Genomic DNA, 16,869 nt, shown 5'->3' on the forward strand with positions numbered 1-16,869 from the left:
CGATGAGGCTTTGATAATACTCGGGCATCCCAGTGGAGGGCACGCTGCTAACCAAGCCTCCAAGTTGCAAATGGATGTGTCCTTTAAAACAACATCAGATAAACCAATAAAGGCTTCAGTCAGTAAACAGCTTTATCTCTGCCAGGCAGTACGTGATCCACTTTTGATGGAGAGGATGTACCTCTTTATGAACTGTAGGTATTAGGAAAAAAGCTTTCTATTTTTAGTTATGGGAAAACAAAGCAAAAGCCAAAACACCTGCAGTTTTTGATGATATGAGTGATGGAAATGGGCTGGACCACTCAGGGTGAGGTGCTCAGTGAAGCAGTGATGTTAAAATAGAAAGGTCTGGTTTGAATTTTTCTTTGCTGTACGTGTCTTAGATGGGGTCAGTCACCTGGAGTCTCAGTCCTCTGTGTGAGGCAGTCTTGTGGGCAGCTGTGATGGCTTCGTGGATGTCCTTTCCCAAACACTTGCAGCCTTTAAAAGCAATGAAGGTACTGCCTGGGAGGAACAAGGGAAGAGAATTTGCAGCCCCGTCCTCCCAACAGCCCATAGTCAGGGGAAGGTCAGCAACAGCAGGATGGGAATTAGCATCATTTCCCTGACAAATCGGGAGTCATGGAGCGATCCTGTGGGATCACTGTTGGACTATGGTGTGGACCCAAATTGATTTACACTGCTTATCTGGGGGATTGTGTCTGTGCCATGACCCCTTTGTGTGCTCATGTTGCATGTTTTGTGGTTTTTTTCCCCCCCTTTCCAGGATGAACTTGACCTCACGGACAAGCACAGAGAGGCCATGTTTGCGCTGCCAGCGGAGAAGAAGTGGCAGATCTACTGCAGCAAGAAAAAAGTAAGAGACTCACTGGGTCCTGAGCCTCTTCCCTCTCGTGCAGGGTGGGGAGGATGTGTGGGGAGGGACACACCTCTCTTGGGATGCCAAGTGGTATTTGGGGTGTCACAGAAGTCTATCTGTTCCACGGGGTGACTCTGGGAAAGGAATGTCTTTGGTCTCCAGAATGCAGAGCCCTTCCTCCCCAGCCCATTCAGGCTGGAGGAGGTGTCACCACACACTGCACCAGTGTCCTCCACCCCATGCTCATCCCTGCCAGCACAAGCAGAGCCACATGGAGCTCTGTGGGCTCTCAGGTTGGCACTGCAGGGGCAAGGTGCTGCTCCAGTCACCATTTGTCATGGCCCTGCTCTTCTCTGCTGATGTCTGGGAGCCCAGTCACAGCCTGCCCAAAAGCCTACCCCTCCCCTGGGCTTCCTGTTTGCTGCCATGAAACAGGCTTGGGTATGACTTTTTGTCCTCTCACTGGCTCTTCTCAGAGGATTGCACAAGTGGAAAATGCTGTTGGGGAAGTTGTGCAGCACAGCCTGCGAGGGATTCGGCCTAGGGGCACGAGGATTGCTTTTAGGGTACAGCTGTGTCAGCCCTGGGGCAATGCAGGGCTCCTCAGTGTAACTGAGACTGTGCTGATTCAAGAGTCACGGATCTGTCTACTTAGCTCTTGGTACCACAGGCTGCCCACTTGCAAGGTGGCCAAAATCACTCTGTTTTTCTTTGGTAACCTGAACATTTTTGCTCCTGTATGCTGGCGCAGGAATTACCTCCAGATATCTCTGTTGGGAACTGCATTACCTCCCAGCCTTGGCCAAAGCAGAGATCTTGCAGGACATGACACTGTGGGGAGAAATATGTCAAAAATCCTCAAGGAAGGATGCTGAGGCCTGCGAGGGAAATGCCCCCAGTTGTAGGCGTGGACCAATTGGAGCAGGTCCAGAGGGGGCCACGAGGATGATCCAAGGACTGGAGTACCTGTCCTATGAGGACAGGCTGAGAGAGTTTAGGTTGTCCAGCTTGGAGAAGAAAAGGCTCTGGGGAGACCTTAGAGCTCCTTCCAGTGCCTAAAGGGGGATTGTAAAAAGACTTTATAGTAGGGCAGTAGGATAGAACAAGGGATAGAAGTTTTAACCTGGAACTTTATTTAGAGTAGATAAAGGGAAGAAATTATTGACTGTGAGGGTGGTGAGGCTCTGGCACAGGTTGCCCAGAGAAGCTGTGGCTGCCCCATACCTGGGAGTGTTCCAGGCCAAGTTGGATGGGGATTGAAGCAACCTGGTCTGGTGGAAGGTGCCCCAGTGGCAGGGGGGTTGGAACTAATTGATCTTCAAGGTCCCTGCCAACCCAAATCATTCTGGGATTCTGTGGTTCAGTTCCCAGATTTGATGCTGTGCCCCTAACTTGGCTGCAGGAGGTGTCTGGGCAGTGCTGGTTCACTCGAAGGGCTCTCGCTGCCATTAATGTCTCTTTTCTCCCGCTGTAGCGATGGCACCAGATTTTCCAGCCGTGTTTCAGGCCAAGAGCAGGCTTACCTTGCTCATGTAGGATTAAGTTTTAAGCCTCTCATAAATACCCCTGAAATCCCTGTATTATTGTTAGACACAGGCCTGCCATGCCCGCAATTTAAATCGGAGGGGAGAAGGGATGTTAACAAATTACAGGCACTGCTCTGGATCAACAAGAAAATGGGCAGGGGATGCTCGCTCGTCACTGCCTGGCGGATGAGCAGAGCCGTGCTCTGGTGTGTCTGGATAATGGGAGACAACACAGACTTAAATCAAGCAAAGCCCTGTAATTATTATTGTGAGTGGAGATTACCTTCTATCTAATCTCCTGAGCGAGGGTTTAGATGGAGCTGATGGTGGCTCTTTCCTGTTTCAGAACCTCCTTGCGCTCGTGTTTTTTTTGAAAACTGAGCTGTGAAACTCCCTGCTCATGGGGAGGAGTCGAAGGAAGGAGCACCCTGTGGCATTCTCAGAGGTCCTCAGATTGGGCACCCATCTGAGGCTGGATTCTGGCTGCAGTTCTGCTCTGGTCCTCATTCCTCTGACTGCTCTCAGCTGCTCCTTCCCTACTAGTGATTCCTTCTCCATGATCTCCAGAGCATACATGCCATTGCTTGCTTTGATGGAGATGTGCTGGTGGAGGCAAATTCATTTGTCCTACTTTTTAATTAAAAATGAGCAAGACCATATCAATGAAGGCTCCAGCAGTGGAGGAAACCAGGAATTACATGGGCTGAAGAACATGTGTCTGTGCACGGCAGGCTCTAAGCAGTCCTGCCCCTCTGTGATGAGAACTGATGAGCAGTAGGAACACCAGTTGCTATCCTGGCATCTTGTGGTAAATCTTACTCTTGTTCTTGTGTTTCTGTGGGGACAAATCACCTACGTAGTAGCCTGGCATTGAGGAGAGGGCTGGACTTCTCTAGCAGAGAGCAGTGTCTGCATTTTGGCCAGGGGAGTGGAGCTGGGGGCAAGACAGTGGTCCTATATCCCTGGCTTGGCTGCAGTCTGAGTGATGGCAATTTGGGATGGCCAGGATGCTCCCAAGCCCTTTGGCCCGCCTGTGTTTAGCAGGAAGTTGTTGCTTGAGATGCTGGTAACACCCAGTTTCACCTGGTAAGACCCAGCAGGCTGGCAAAGGCGGACATCAGTCACAGGCAGCTGCCTGACTTACCAACACTCCAGAATTGTCCCCTGAGCAGTTTTTGCTCTTTCCTCTGCTGCCAATTTTGGCTGATGCTTCTGCTTTGCTGTCAGTGTCATCCACCACACTCAGCACTCCAGAGTGCATCCCAGATGTTGCATGTTTTTATATATTCCCATGATAGGCAGGATCATTGAGAAAATGAGACATTTTGTTTTGCTGGGTTGTCCTGGAAAGGGACCTGACAGCACCTGGCCTTGGCAGTGTCTGTTGAGAGGAAATAGGGGAAAACCAGCTATTCCCCAGGCGTATTTCTTTCCCTGGAATATTCCCCCCTGGCCTGCAGCCCTCTATCCTGGTTTCTCTGCCCTGCTAGCAGCTGTTTTTATCCCAGCCCACAGTACTGGCTTGGCAGGGTGGAGGCTTTGTCCTCCCTGATTCTCCATCCATGGAGACACTGGGGCTGATCCCAGCCCTGACCGTGCTCAGAGCCGGAGGTTGCTCTGATGAACTCCTCATGGTCCCATGCCACCTGCATCCCCCTGTGATGCTCAGGGGGGCTTAGAGATGAAAAGCATCTCGTGATGAGGGCTGGTGAGTCTGTCGGCAGCAACCCAGGCAGGAACTGAAGCCTGCACTAAATCCAGCAGCCGTGCAGTGCTCGGGTCAGGAGAGAGATTTAAAGATTATTGGAGAGACCTTCTTTGAAGTCGTCAGCCCCCTCTACGCCTGGAATAAAGCAGGGAAATGCAAAGGCGGAGATGCATTAACAGCGGGATGAAATCTGCTTTTAGAAGTGGTATTTCTGGACGATGACTCGTTTCATACCTCATCCCAAAATACTTCGCTCCCTGCTGGCCCCGCTCTCCGGGAGAGGATATTGCTCGGAAGCGCAGGGAGGAAGCAGGAGGGCTTCCAGATTTACTGTTTCTTTGGCTGTGGGTTTGCCTCGGTGGAAGAGGGTTACTCTGGATGGCCTTTTTCCAGAGGCCACGCTCCAAAGGGAGTTAATGATTAACCCTTTGTGCTTAGTCTGCAGCACCTCTTGTCTGCAGGAGGCTTGGCTCCTGCCAGCCCGTGTATGTCATGTCAAGCTGTTATAGCAGCCTGATGAATGGTTTTTATGGACCTGGAAATTTGGGCAGATACAGGGTGTTCAGGCAGAAGCTCAGCATAAATAACCAGGTGGAAGGTATCAGTAGTGAAAACCAGCTCATGCAAATACAAAATCTGGCTCTGCCTCTCTCCCTTCGGATCCAGCTGAGCATCTCTAAGGCCAGGGTAGAGGAAAAATGACCTGCAGGGATGCCAAGTGATGCTGTGCTCTTTAAGCTTGTGTTGAAAACCCGTTGGCATCACTAACACTGGGTGCGTTGCTCTCAGCAGTGTTAAACTGTCCCCTGCAAGCAGAACTTGCTTCTAAAATTTCCTCAGACATCAGTTATAAAACCAAGATCCCTTTGCAGCAGGAAAAGGCAGCAGTGGTGCTTTTTTAGGGGAGGATGGGGAAAAATGTGATAAATAGGGAAATGAATGATGGCTCTCCAGTAATCCTCTATTTCCCAGCCAGGCAGTCTCTTTCCCCTCCAACTGCGCCTTCCACCCACTCCCCCCAGAGAGCTTCTCTTTCCAGTTCACTCTTCCACTTGTCCTGCTCAGTCCTGCAGCTCGTTCGTGGGGCTTGTGTTCCTATTTCCATCATCTAAAAATCATCAGTTCTATATATTTTTGCTGCAGTAGCAGAACTAAGAGCAAAAGCTGGCTAAGGTGGCATGCAGAGGGAGGAGAATAAAATAGCTTGGCATTTTGCCGTGCTCCTGGGTCACCTGGGATGGATGAGAAGGATTTCATGGCCTCCAAGCATCCAGATATACCTGCTGTTATTGCAGCAGCAGGTTGAAATACCATCTCTGGTGTCACTTTCTCGGGCTGACCGAGAGAAACTGGCTGTTTGCATGGCTGGGGGTATTCACTAGGAAATGTTTATAGTTTTTGTCTTTCAAGGTAATTCCCTTTTTAGTTCCAATCACAACACACTTTTGTTTAAGCAAGGTTTTTCTCCCTCTCCAGCCAAAAAATGCATCTGTTAGCAATCTTTTTGGATTTTAAAGCAAAGCTTTTCAAACAATGAACCAGCTGACTACGAAAGGCATCTGGTCATGCTGTATTTGCTTATGGGGAGCATAATTTTTAAACCCTGGGAAAAGCGTATGAGGGCATGTGTGTATTTTTAGAGGAGAGGGTATAGGAAGTGTTAGCATATGGAAAACTGGAGTGGGCTGGGCTGGGCTGGTTCAGACCCTGAGATCCCAACTTGGGGAGAGTCTGATGAAATTCCAGCCCTTTGCAGCTTGGCTCCACAGGGAAGCAGCTTCAGTTGAACCATTTAGGTGGGTGACCCGAGCAGTTGGAGGGATGAGGGAGCCCTGAAGGGCTGTTGTGGGCCCAAACCTCCACCAGCACATGCCTGGCCAAGGTTTGGTTGTGTTGATGGAGCTGGGTTGGATTTAAATGTCTTGTGCACGCTGCAAACCAGTTGTCATTAAAACCCATCCTTGCCACTGCTTACTTCCTTTTTGGCATTGCAGACAGTGTCCAGGTGGATCATCCACCACTGGCAGGCAGGGAGGGGTTGACAAAATGTGGTGGGCTGCCAGCTGCTGCCAGCTTTGCCTTGCTCTGCCCTTACGTAGCAGCAAGGAGGGGTGGGGAACACTGCAAAATAAAAATTATGTCAGGACAATGTGGAAAAATGAAGGGTGTTGTTTCTGGTTTTGCAGCAGGTGTCAACTGAAGAGGATTTTTTTTAACCCCTTGCTGTGACTTTCCTGGAATGAAGTTCTCCTGGGGCAGATCAGCCGTGCAGGTTGTGCCAAGAGGGAGGTGAACCATCAAAGTCATAGAATCACAGAATCATTAAGGTTGGAAAGACCTCTAAGATCATCGAGTCCAGCCTTATCCCAGGTTGGACTGCCAGGTCCACCACTAAACCATGGCTACGAGTGCCACATCCACACATTCTTTGAACACTTCAGGGATGGTGATTCCACCACTTTCCCTGAACAGCCTGTTCCAGTGCCTGACCACATTGTCAGTGAAGAAAATTTTCCTAGTATAGGCCTCTCCTGGCACAACTTGAGGCCATTTCCTCTTGTCCTTGATATCAGTTGATACCTGGGAGAAAAGCCACCTGGGAGAAAAGCCACTGAAGGGCTCTCGGGGTTTGCTTGGAGCTGGCTGCTCTGAGCCAGCCCTTTCCTTCTGAGTGGTTTCACCTTGTGGGATCTGAGTGTGTTGGACATCATGTGGGTGGGGAAATCAGCCAGCCACCGTCTGAGTTTCAGTGATCCCAAAGCAGCTCCAGATCCATCACCACCACACGAGCTGTGAGTGTGGGAAGGAGGCTGCTGGATCAGATGGAGGTGTCACCTGCAGACTGGGCATCTGAAAGATATCACCAGAAGCTTGATTTGGAAGCAAAGCAGGTGTGACAAAGCACTGAGGAGCGTCACAAGTGTTTTTCTCCCCACAATCGTGGGGACACACTGAGAGGAGGAGGGTGCATTGCTCCCCGCAGCTGCATTCCTACAGGTCAGAGTGGCAGGAGGTTGTGGAAATGCACCTTCCAGGTGTCAATAACAGTGCCCAAACATGCCTGAGACCAGCCTGAAAATTGCTTTGAGCTACTACTGGCTGAGCCACCACCTCCTCTGTCCCATGGCTGGTCACTGGGAAGAGAAGGACAGTCTGGCTGTGGAAGCTGCCGACACACTGAGGGGAAGGCACGTAGGCTGTGAAAGTGTCAGGCATGTAACCAAGACATGACAGGGCTGGGGAGCATGGAATCTCCTCCCCAGGAATAGCAAAGGGATGTCTGGAGCTGGCAGATCCATGACCTTTGCTTGGAAAATCTCCTGCTAATGAGGCATCTTCACTGGGCGCTGCTTTCCGGTGGCACCCCGGCCCTGACAGAGGGGATGGAGCTTGTTTATTGGGCTCACATCACAACGGCCCCCTGCCACTGCCACCCTGGCACAAAACAGTCAAGTGACAGCATTGTCAGCCCCACACATGGAGGAAGGGACAGCAGAGGTGAGGAGAGGGCATGGTGACACCGGGGCTGCAGCTGATGGGATTTGTATTTTTTTATTCAGGCCCTGGAAAGAAGAAGTAGGTGGGGGTACCAGGTGGGAACAAAGTAGGGGACAGAGCAAGGATTGCCCTTGGTGGCACAACTTTGGCATTTCCTAATTTTTGCAGCAGAGCACGTGTGTGGTGGCAGTTAGAGCTACTTCCCAGTGGACAGTGAGGGATGTTGATGCAAATGTTACAAAAGAGAGGGGATACCTGTCCCTGCACTGTGCAATTACAGCCATCAGCCTGCCTCTAAAAGAGCAGCTCACACTTGGCTGCCAGGGGGTCTTGGATCAGCCCTCACTTCTGTGCTGCTTGAGAGCAAACGCAGCAAAGACCTTAACCCAGCCCAGCGAATAAGGAACTGGGAGATGTTCATTTCCCCAGTGCTAGCTGGGCAGGATGTGGTGGAGCATCCTGGAAAGCTGACCTTGGAGGTGCTCAGCTGTGTGTGCCTGGGCATCCCTCACCAAAAGCAGGCTGCAAAACTCACATCCCCAAAACCCACCGTGGGTGCTGGGAAACCATCTTAAAAATTCACCCTTTCAAACCCTGATGCCTGGAGAGGTTCCTCCCTCCTCCTGGCGCTGACCAGAGCCTTGTGACTCACTTCCCTCCAGGCTGTCGTTTTGTCAGGAGATTTCTTTGCCACCAGGAATACACCAAAGGACACTTATCAGTGTGCTGTAGACCATTAGCCCCAGTAATTACCACTGAGCAACGTCCTGCAGCGAGCGGAGGGGAGGGAAGCCCGTGCCCTGATCTTTGCCTGCTTTATTGTTCAGTCCCCCTTTGCTGGGAAGCTGCTTTCCGACGAGCCTGCCCAGCTGCTCATCGGAATTAATGAGGTTCTGCTGCACTTAATTGAGAGCACTTTCTAAATTGGGGGTTTCAGGGAGGAAATGCAAGAGCCCGAGGGAGCCGAGCAAAGGGAAATATTTATAATGCAGCACGTTAATTATAAATGAGCAGTTTAGCCAATTTTGTTGTTCAGCCTCCCCCCCGCCCCCCGGAGACCTTTATTTGCTCCACTGCTTCTTTTCAACCCTAAAGGAGCAGCAGGTCCGGATCCCTGCCTGCCTCACAGGTGTTCACAGCACGTGGGAAGGTCCGGGGATGTGGGATGACCCATCCCTCCTGCCTTCCCTCGCCATTCCTCAGCATGGATCTCTCTCCCTGCGCCAATCTCCTGGCTGGGTGCATCTGGACACCTCTTGATACTGTGGTGTGGTGAGGACCTTTCCCAGTTGGTGCCTCTGTTGGGACCACTGCTCCTTACAAGAGATGCTGATGGTATCCTGGGGTGATGGGGAGGACCTCCACTGACATCTCCGGGAGGTGACAGGACCATGTTCAAGGCCCATGTGGGTGTCCCACCTCCGCTGTCCCCTGGAGTACCATTTGCATGCCAGTCTCTAAAGCATGGCAGAAAAGCTGGGAAAATCAAAACACTCACAAGCTCTGTGCAGAGCCTTCCCATGGCATGGGATCTCATGGATCTGGAGCATAGGACAGCTCGGAGGGGTGGGCTGGCACATGTGCACAGGGCTCAGCCGAAGAACTGGAAAGACCTGGCTGCCCGTGTCAGACAGGATCGATGCTGAGCTGACAGGTGGCCTGAGCCTCACCCCAACCCTTTGGCACCTCTGAGGCACTGTGGGGGTCAGGAGAAGTATGAAAGCAAAGGGCAGAGGTTTGCAGGCCCCTTGTTGCTCTCAAACTCCTTTTGTCCCTACCCTGGAGCCAGGCACAGTGAAAGCCAAAGGTCAGATCTGTGGGCACAGGCTGTGCTGCCCGGGGGTGAGTTGAGTCTCATCTGAATTACCTATCCTTGACTCCGTGTGTCCTTTTCCTGGCAAACTGCACCTTGGGAAGTTTGGATGCACAAACATTTCCAGCATATACCTCTTGAGCTGTGGTAAATATTTGGGACTCTGCTCCTCGGGCTCACTGAGATCAGCCAGGGAATCGGGAGCTGTCTGCATGCACACACGTGGGGGCAGATGAGAAGGTCATCCAGCTCCCACCATCGTAGGCAATCATGGTGTAGGATGAGCTTTGCAAACATCTCCTAAGTTAGGGAAGAGTCAGGCTCAGAACTGAAGAGGGTTACCGATGGAAGATGTCTGGGATTTGTGTAGTATTTGTTGACTCCAGCCTAGACCTGTGTGGCATTTCTGCTGTGAAACCCTCTTCTTTTGATATACATTTTTTAGGAAAATAAAGGGGGGAAAAGAGTTGATTTTGAAATAGTCCCTCAAATTCTGCCTGCTTCATGCAGTTCCCGGGGACATGCTGCATTAGTTATCTGAGCTGGGCTCAGAGGTCCTTCAGCCATATCCTACAAGAACAAGGTAGAACCTGTAAACCCCTCATGAGTAACGACAGATTCAGGGCATTGTAGACCAGGATGATCAAATGCAGAGCTGCATCATTCAGTGACAAAGATTACAGGCCCAGAGATGACATCCTTTAACAGGGAATATTACCAGGTGTGTGTTCCCTCCTAGTGACTTATGAAGCCCCCAGAGGAATTGTCTGTTGTGCCTGGAGTCTCTCTCTTAGGATGTTGATAAGAGTGGAGCCTAGTTCATGTCTTGTTTAAACACTCTCCATTGCTTGTAAAAGACTTTTTTTCCCCCCTCAAAGCATATTCATCAAGGCTTGGCAGCCGAAGCTTCAGGGGCACTGTAGAGTTGAAATGAGACGTTTGGATATAAAATTTCAGTGTGGTTTCTCTGAAGCTGATGGTCACAAGACCGATGCAGTATCATTGGGGCAATGTTTGGTCACAGGCAGATGGTGTAATCATATATAAAGTTTGCTAGTTCAATAAATCAGATAATGTTCCCATAGCTGGAGCTGTCAGGGGCGAGCTCAGAATGTAGAAAGTCACACATATAAAGTATTGCAAGAGCCAAGGGGCTCTTTAGAGGTGGTTGATCATGAAGGGCAAGGAACGTTAACACTATTCTACTAATATTCTGGTTTTGTTTCACTTTTTTATCCCCCACCAGGACCAGGAAGAAAACAAAGGAGCCACCAGCTGGCCAGAGTTCTATATTGATCAGCTGAATTCAATGGCTGCTGTAAGTATTTCCCCAATGCTCTGGTGCTTGTGAACCCCACACAGGGCAGCAACACAGTGGTGACAATCTGTCAGTGCTGTGTCTGAGAGGGTGACCAGTGTTTGTAGAGGCAACATCACCTGATAGACCAACAGGTGCAGCTGCAAAGTGGAGATGCTCCTACAGCACACAGGGCTTTTCATATAATCACAGAATCATAGGATGGTTTGGGTTGGAAGGAACCTAGGAGATCATCCAGTTCCAACTCCCCTGCCGTGAGCAGGGACACCTTCTACTAGATCGAGTTGCTCCAAGCCCCATCAAGCCTGGCCTAGAACACTTCCAGGGATGGGGCAGAGGGGTGAGCAGGGGGCTGTGAGGCAGGAGGGAATGTACTGCTCCCCTCCAGGAAGGCAGGAACATGCAGTGCTGGCCATGGGCTGCCAGCCAGGCAAAGCCCTGAGCCGGGCTGGGCTTGTGATCAAAGCCTGCCAGATGCCTGGAGGGTGGCTTTGATCTCCCCAGTGCGCTGCTGAAGAAGAGCTGGGTTAAAGGCAGGGGTCAGCACAGCTCCTTATATCTGCTGGGACCCTTTCTCTCTGCTTTGGATTAGCCTCAGCTGGTTCTGGCAGGGCTCACCCTGACACCTCTGAGGGCCCAGTGCTGTCCGGTGGTGCAGGAAGCACCCAGGATGTTACTTTAGCTGTGGCCTTGGTTGCATGAGTTGGAGTGAGCCCATGCATGCCCAGCGCTGCAGGCAGCCATGCTACCCAGGTGCAGGAGTCAAAATCCCAGCCTCCAGCACCATCTGGAGAGCAGAATCCAGTGTGGGAGATGCCTCCTGTGCATACAACCACTGTCCCCAACCCAGATACACACTGGTGGGTTGCACTGGGAGACGTGGGAGTGACAGGGTTGGCAGCACCCACCTGGCTGACCCCAAGTGTGGATGCAGCATTCCATCCCCTCCAGGCTGTGGAGTGTCCCCTAAGGCCCCTGCCTCCTCTGCAGAGGCACATGGGTACCTATTGGGCTGCATGAGAGAGGCTAAAGGGCCCCTCCTTCTCACTTGCCCAAATTTAGCACCTTCCCTGTGTGGGCCCATAATCAGCATGGGCTTAGCCCCTTGCACCCTCACAGCCCCCTGGAAACACATCAAGATTCACGTCACCCAGATGTCACCCACAACACCTCTGAGCAGGGTTCAGCCAGACACCTCAGGACACTGTGATGCATGTATTTACTTCTTTCCTTTACAAAGCGTGTTTCCTGGAGGGTTTTGGGCTGTAGGGGACATGACAGGATTTGCATCCAGAGCCCATGAGTTGGGATGACCCCTGCCTGAATTGCAGCCTTTCTCTCTCTCTCTTATCTGAGTCTGAGGGCTCCAGCGGGACAGTCGCCAGCATCCTCCAACATGGGCTTGTCTGGATGAGTTGTAGGCCAGTGACTTGGAGTAACAACACTCCTACCTGCAGGGTGTTAACTCTTAATGATCTTAGTGATCATGCCATTCCTTAAATCCTGTCATTGGTCATGAGAGTGAAGAGATCTCTACTTGCCCCTCTGCTTCCCCTCACGAGGAAGTTGTAACTGCCCTGAGGTCTCCCCTCAGTCTCCTCTTCTCCAGGCTGAACAGGCCAAGTGCCCTCAGCCAGTTCTCATACACTCCCCCTCCAGACCCTTCACCATCCTTCTGGCCTCCTTTGGACACTCTCTAATAGCTTAATGTCTCTTTTATATGGTGGTGCCCAAAACTGCCCCCCAGGCCTCGGGAACGGGTTTTTCTAATGTCTGTCTTCCTCCTTCCACAGAGGAAATCACTGATCGCCTTGGAAAAAGAAGATGAAGAGGAGAGAAATAAAACAATCGAAAGTTTGAAGACTGCACTGCGGACGAAACCAATGAGGCAATTCCCTTCCCTTTCCTGGCTTTGTCGCTGCGGTTGTGGCTTTGGATTTGAGTTGTCTGGCAGAGCAGGGGGTTAAATAGAAATATAAATGGAAGCTGCACAGGATGAGGGAGTCGAGGACCCTGAGGCACTAATTGCTCTTTTTGATTCACCTTTTGTCATTTTGTTCCTTTTTCGAGGTCCTTTTCATGACCAAGAGACACCAGGACCTTCTTGTCTGTTCAGGCAAATCAAGCAACTTCTTTTTTTTTTTTTCTCCCCCCAAATTTTCCTTTTTTCTTACTGCAAGAGAATGCAAGAATTCCTTCCAGATTGAATTAAAAAAAAAACACAGCAATTTTTGTTGGTCAACCAGGCCTTCTGTTTCAACTTCAGTTTCTCTTGTACTTTTTAAAGGAGTAAAATCACATGAGTCTTCAGGCTCTTGTGAAATGCAAAAATAAAACTGTTGCTTGGAGGTTTTGATGGGGAGGATAAAGGAAGGGTGGGACTCTTTCTGAATGTCTGTAGTTTTCCCTAATTTTGTTTTCTCTGGAGTCTGCATGCACATTTGCAAAATCTTTAAGATGCCCCAGGTTGACACATTCTGATAGGAATATGTTTCATTAGGAAATGCCTGACAAATTTTCTTATGCTTGAAAATACATTCCCCTCTTCCATTTCTCTTTTGATGGTTCTGGTGATGGTACTTGGTAAGAAATTCCCAAGGTGGAGGGTGAGCACCTGATTTCTGTGGCACCTGGACCTCGTGGGTGCTGGCCCCTGCAGTGAGCAGGGCTGGTACCCGGGCATGAAACTTTTCAAGCTCTTGAAAGTGGGTTTTGAGTGTTTTCTTGAGTGATGCAGCAGGCTCTATAGAAAATCTTACATGTTGGACCTGCTTTTGCACCCAGGGAAGTGAACATCAGCTTTCCTATTGACTTTGGCTGGAAGAAGAGCAGGCTTTGAAGCAGAGGAATCAGTTTTTCCCAAGCCTGCAATTACCCCTTTTGTTGCTGCGCATCAGCATGGCTTGTTTCGAATTAAAATCATCCCAGTGCTGGGATGTTCTTGGCTCATTTGCTTTCTGAGCCTGTGCCTTTTGCCAAACCAGAAGACACCCAGCCTGGATGGCACTGGGCAGGGAGGTCCTAAAATGCCTGAGCAGCATGAAATGTTGTGTCTGCCTGCTCTAGTGAAACTGCCTGGGGCACTGCCATACATTTGCTGTCTGTTTTGTGTTCATTGGTGTTATAAGTCATCATAAAAATCAGAAATCCCTTAAAACTGGTGAAATGTGCCTAAGGGAAGAGAAGGATGTGGATGGTGAAGCAGGAGAGGTAGCAGAAGGCAGAAGGGCTGACACTGGGATGTCTGCAGCTGATGAGGAGGTGACTTTAGGACTTGGGAGCTTCTTCCTGTCCTGTGCAAAACTGGTCCTGAGTGAGTGGGTTTTAAGACACAGGTTGAAGACTGGGAAGATTTTGCAGCAGTGTAGCTGCAAACTCTCATTCTCCACCCTGAGACTTGTGCTGATGGCTGGGTTAGCTGGTCCTCTTCCAAATATCCACACTCTGGACCACCTTCTGCAGATGATGCTTAGTTGCCTACACTATGAACACCAATTAAATTGATTTTTGCAACCCCATCCCTGTATCTGGGCCACAGGACTCCTTCAGGATTTCTGGTATCCAAGAAAAAGTACATAGGAAGGTTCTGGGTTTACATCAACCAACAAGTTGGCCCTGTTTGAGGATAAAATGGTCCTTTACTGTTTTGTTTTAACGTTACAACTCCTCTTTCTGACAGGTTCGTAACCCGGTTCATCGACCTGGATGGCTTAACGTGTATTCTGAACTTTCTCAAAAGCATGGACTATGAGACAGCAGAGTCTCGAATACATACCTCGCTCATTGGATGTATAAAAGCACTAATGAACAACTCCCTGGGCCGGGCCCACGTCCTGGCCCACCTGGAGAGTATTAACGTAATCGCTCAGAGTCTGAGCACGGAGAATATTAAGACAAAGGTGGCAGTGCTGGAAATCATGGGCGCTGTGTGCCTGGTTCCCGGGGGCCACAAAAAGGTACTGGAGGCGATGCTGCACTACCAGAAATATGCCAGCGAACGGACTCGTTTTCAGGTAGGTGGGTCTTGGCTTACCTCTCCCATGGCTCCTGAAATTCAGCATTCTTGTCCTTTCCTCCTCCTGGATATCTAAATGCCGCTTGCAGATGTTTTGTTATGGCCATTTGCAACTTAAAAAAAATCTGGGAATTACCACAGAACCGTGTCTGATGAGATCTGCAGCTGGGCAGAGAGGGAGGAAGCAGTTATTTAAGGCAACACCCCCCCCACCAAAAAAAAAAATGCTTGCTTGTGCAGGGTCACTGAGATCAGGGCTCTGCAAGGCTGGAGCACATCTGGATGGGCTGATGTTAGCCCAAATGGGTGCTGGGGTGGGCTACAGCTGATGGTTCATCACTAGCTACAGGGGCTGTAGGAGCATCACAAGGAGTTGTTCCTGTGTGTGTCCCCTGGTTGTGCAGCGTTGGGGCTGTCAGGGGCATTTAATTGGTATTGTGTGTTTGGCAGACGCTGATCAATGACTTGGACAAGAGCACAGGACGGTATCGAGATGAAGTGAGCCTCAAGACAGCCATCATGTCCTTCATCAACGCAGTCCTGAGCCAGGGGGCAGGCGTGGTGAGTGCTGGGACTCTTGGAGAGGAGGATGGGTTTTAGGTGGGTTTGGGGTGCTTTTATTTCAATAGTCTTTCTGAGTACACCTTGCTGTGTTAACCCCACAACTGTCCCTTGCAGGAAAGCCTGGATTTCAGACTCCATCTGAGATATGAATTCCTGATGCTTGGGATCCAGCCAGTCATTGATAAACTAAGACAGCATGAAAATTCAACCCTTGACCGGTGAGTAGTGACCCCCAGCCCACTTGTGATTTTTGCCTTGTGGCCTTGCTCTCTGGTTCTTGGACTTGGTCTCTGGGGAAAGCACATGGCTCTAACTCACCTCTCTTATGAAAATTCTTTGCTGTCACCAGAGAGGGAGGGGAAAATCCCAGCATGGTTTTGCTTTGCTCTGACATGGGGTTGAGCTGGGAAGGATGTGCCATCAGGGACCTGGAGGATGCCCTTCTCCTTCTCATCCCAAAAGGCTTCTTGGACAGGCTGTAGTGACTGGGCACTCGAGACTGAAGATCCATGTTGATGGTTCAAGCAGTGTTTGTCTCTGGGCTGCTGACAGACTGCCTGAAATTTATTATTTGTCACACTTGTATCTGCTTTTAACAGTCTATTTTTTTTCCCTTTCTTTCCTCAGACACTTAGATTTTTTTGAAATGCTTAGAAATGAAGACGAACTGGAGTTTGCCAAAAGATTTGAGCTGGTGAGTACCAGTTGTTGCAGACGCTGGCACACGGCATCACTCTGCCTTTTAAAGTCGCCCACACGGCCTGGGATGAAGGGCAAACTTCTGGATAAAATTTGGAAATTAGAAATCTGTCTCCTTTTCCAACCTCTGTCCTAGAGCCTGCTTCATCCCTCTTCTCCTCTGGCTGCCAACCAGTGTTTTTGCCCCTCGCTGGGCAGTGGGGCTTGTCTGTCCATCCAGCGTGGAGTGGGGGTGGCTCATGGGGTTTGGAGCTGAGACTTGGGAAACAGGCGATGCTGTTGTCGGTCTGATGGCCTGACCTCTCTTTGCTCCTCTCCACAGGTCCACATTGACACCAAAAGTGCGACTCAGATGTTCGAGCTGACGAGGAAGAGGCTGACGCACAGCGAGGCGTACCCGCACTTTATGTCCATCCTGCACCACTGTCTCCAGATGCCTTGTGAGTCCCGGGAGAGGCGAGGAAACCCACCTGGCAGCCCACATGTCCTACCCACACGTTCTACCCAGGGGCACCACGGCCTCCCTGCTGCTCACCTCAGTCTCTCCCCATCTTCCCCCCTGCAGATAAAAGAAGCGGCAACACTGTCCAGTACTGGCTGCTGCTCGACAGGATCGTGCAGCAGATCGTCATCCAGAGTGACAAAGGGCAGGACCCCGACGCCACTCCCCTGGAGAACTTCAACATTAAAAATGTTGTCCGAATGTAAGTGCTCAAGTGCCACTGTTCCTTACTCACCACTGACTGTCACACAGTGATGTTCCTGCTCCTCGGCTGGACAAGCCAACATCCTTGGAGCTGTTGACTTCCCAGTTGACTTCACTACAACCCCACCTTATAGAAGAAGCACATCCATTTTGATAGGTAGCA

At 50.4% G+C, this 16,869-nt stretch overlaps 1 protein-coding gene across 3 annotated transcripts in view; it reads left to right on the forward strand.

Moving 5' to 3' along the window:
* Window positions 1–16,869, forward strand: part of DAAM1 (dishevelled associated activator of morphogenesis 1) — a 94,634-nt gene that overhangs the window by 52,358 nt on the left and 25,407 nt on the right. For all 3 annotated transcript variants that reach the window (XM_051769818.1, XM_051769821.1, XM_051769819.1), the window contains 9 exons: window positions 767–856; window positions 10,651–10,722; window positions 12,516–12,610; window positions 14,402–14,735; window positions 15,188–15,298; window positions 15,416–15,519; window positions 15,929–15,995; window positions 16,323–16,440; window positions 16,566–16,704. In XM_051769818.1, the coding sequence (XP_051625778.1) occupies window positions 767–856; window positions 10,651–10,722; window positions 12,516–12,610; window positions 14,402–14,735; window positions 15,188–15,298; window positions 15,416–15,519; window positions 15,929–15,995; window positions 16,323–16,440; window positions 16,566–16,704 (1,130 nt within the window). The remainder of the gene's footprint in view (window positions 1–766; window positions 857–10,650; window positions 10,723–12,515; window positions 12,611–14,401; window positions 14,736–15,187; window positions 15,299–15,415; window positions 15,520–15,928; window positions 15,996–16,322; window positions 16,441–16,565; window positions 16,705–16,869) is intronic.

Source organism: Manacus candei, unplaced genomic scaffold (assembly GCF_025592945.1).
Source record: "Manacus candei isolate 608988 ecotype Guabito, Panama unplaced genomic scaffold, ASM2559294v1 h1tg000113l, whole genome shotgun sequence".
NCBI lineage: Eukaryota > Metazoa > Chordata > Aves > Passeriformes > Pipridae > Manacus > Manacus candei.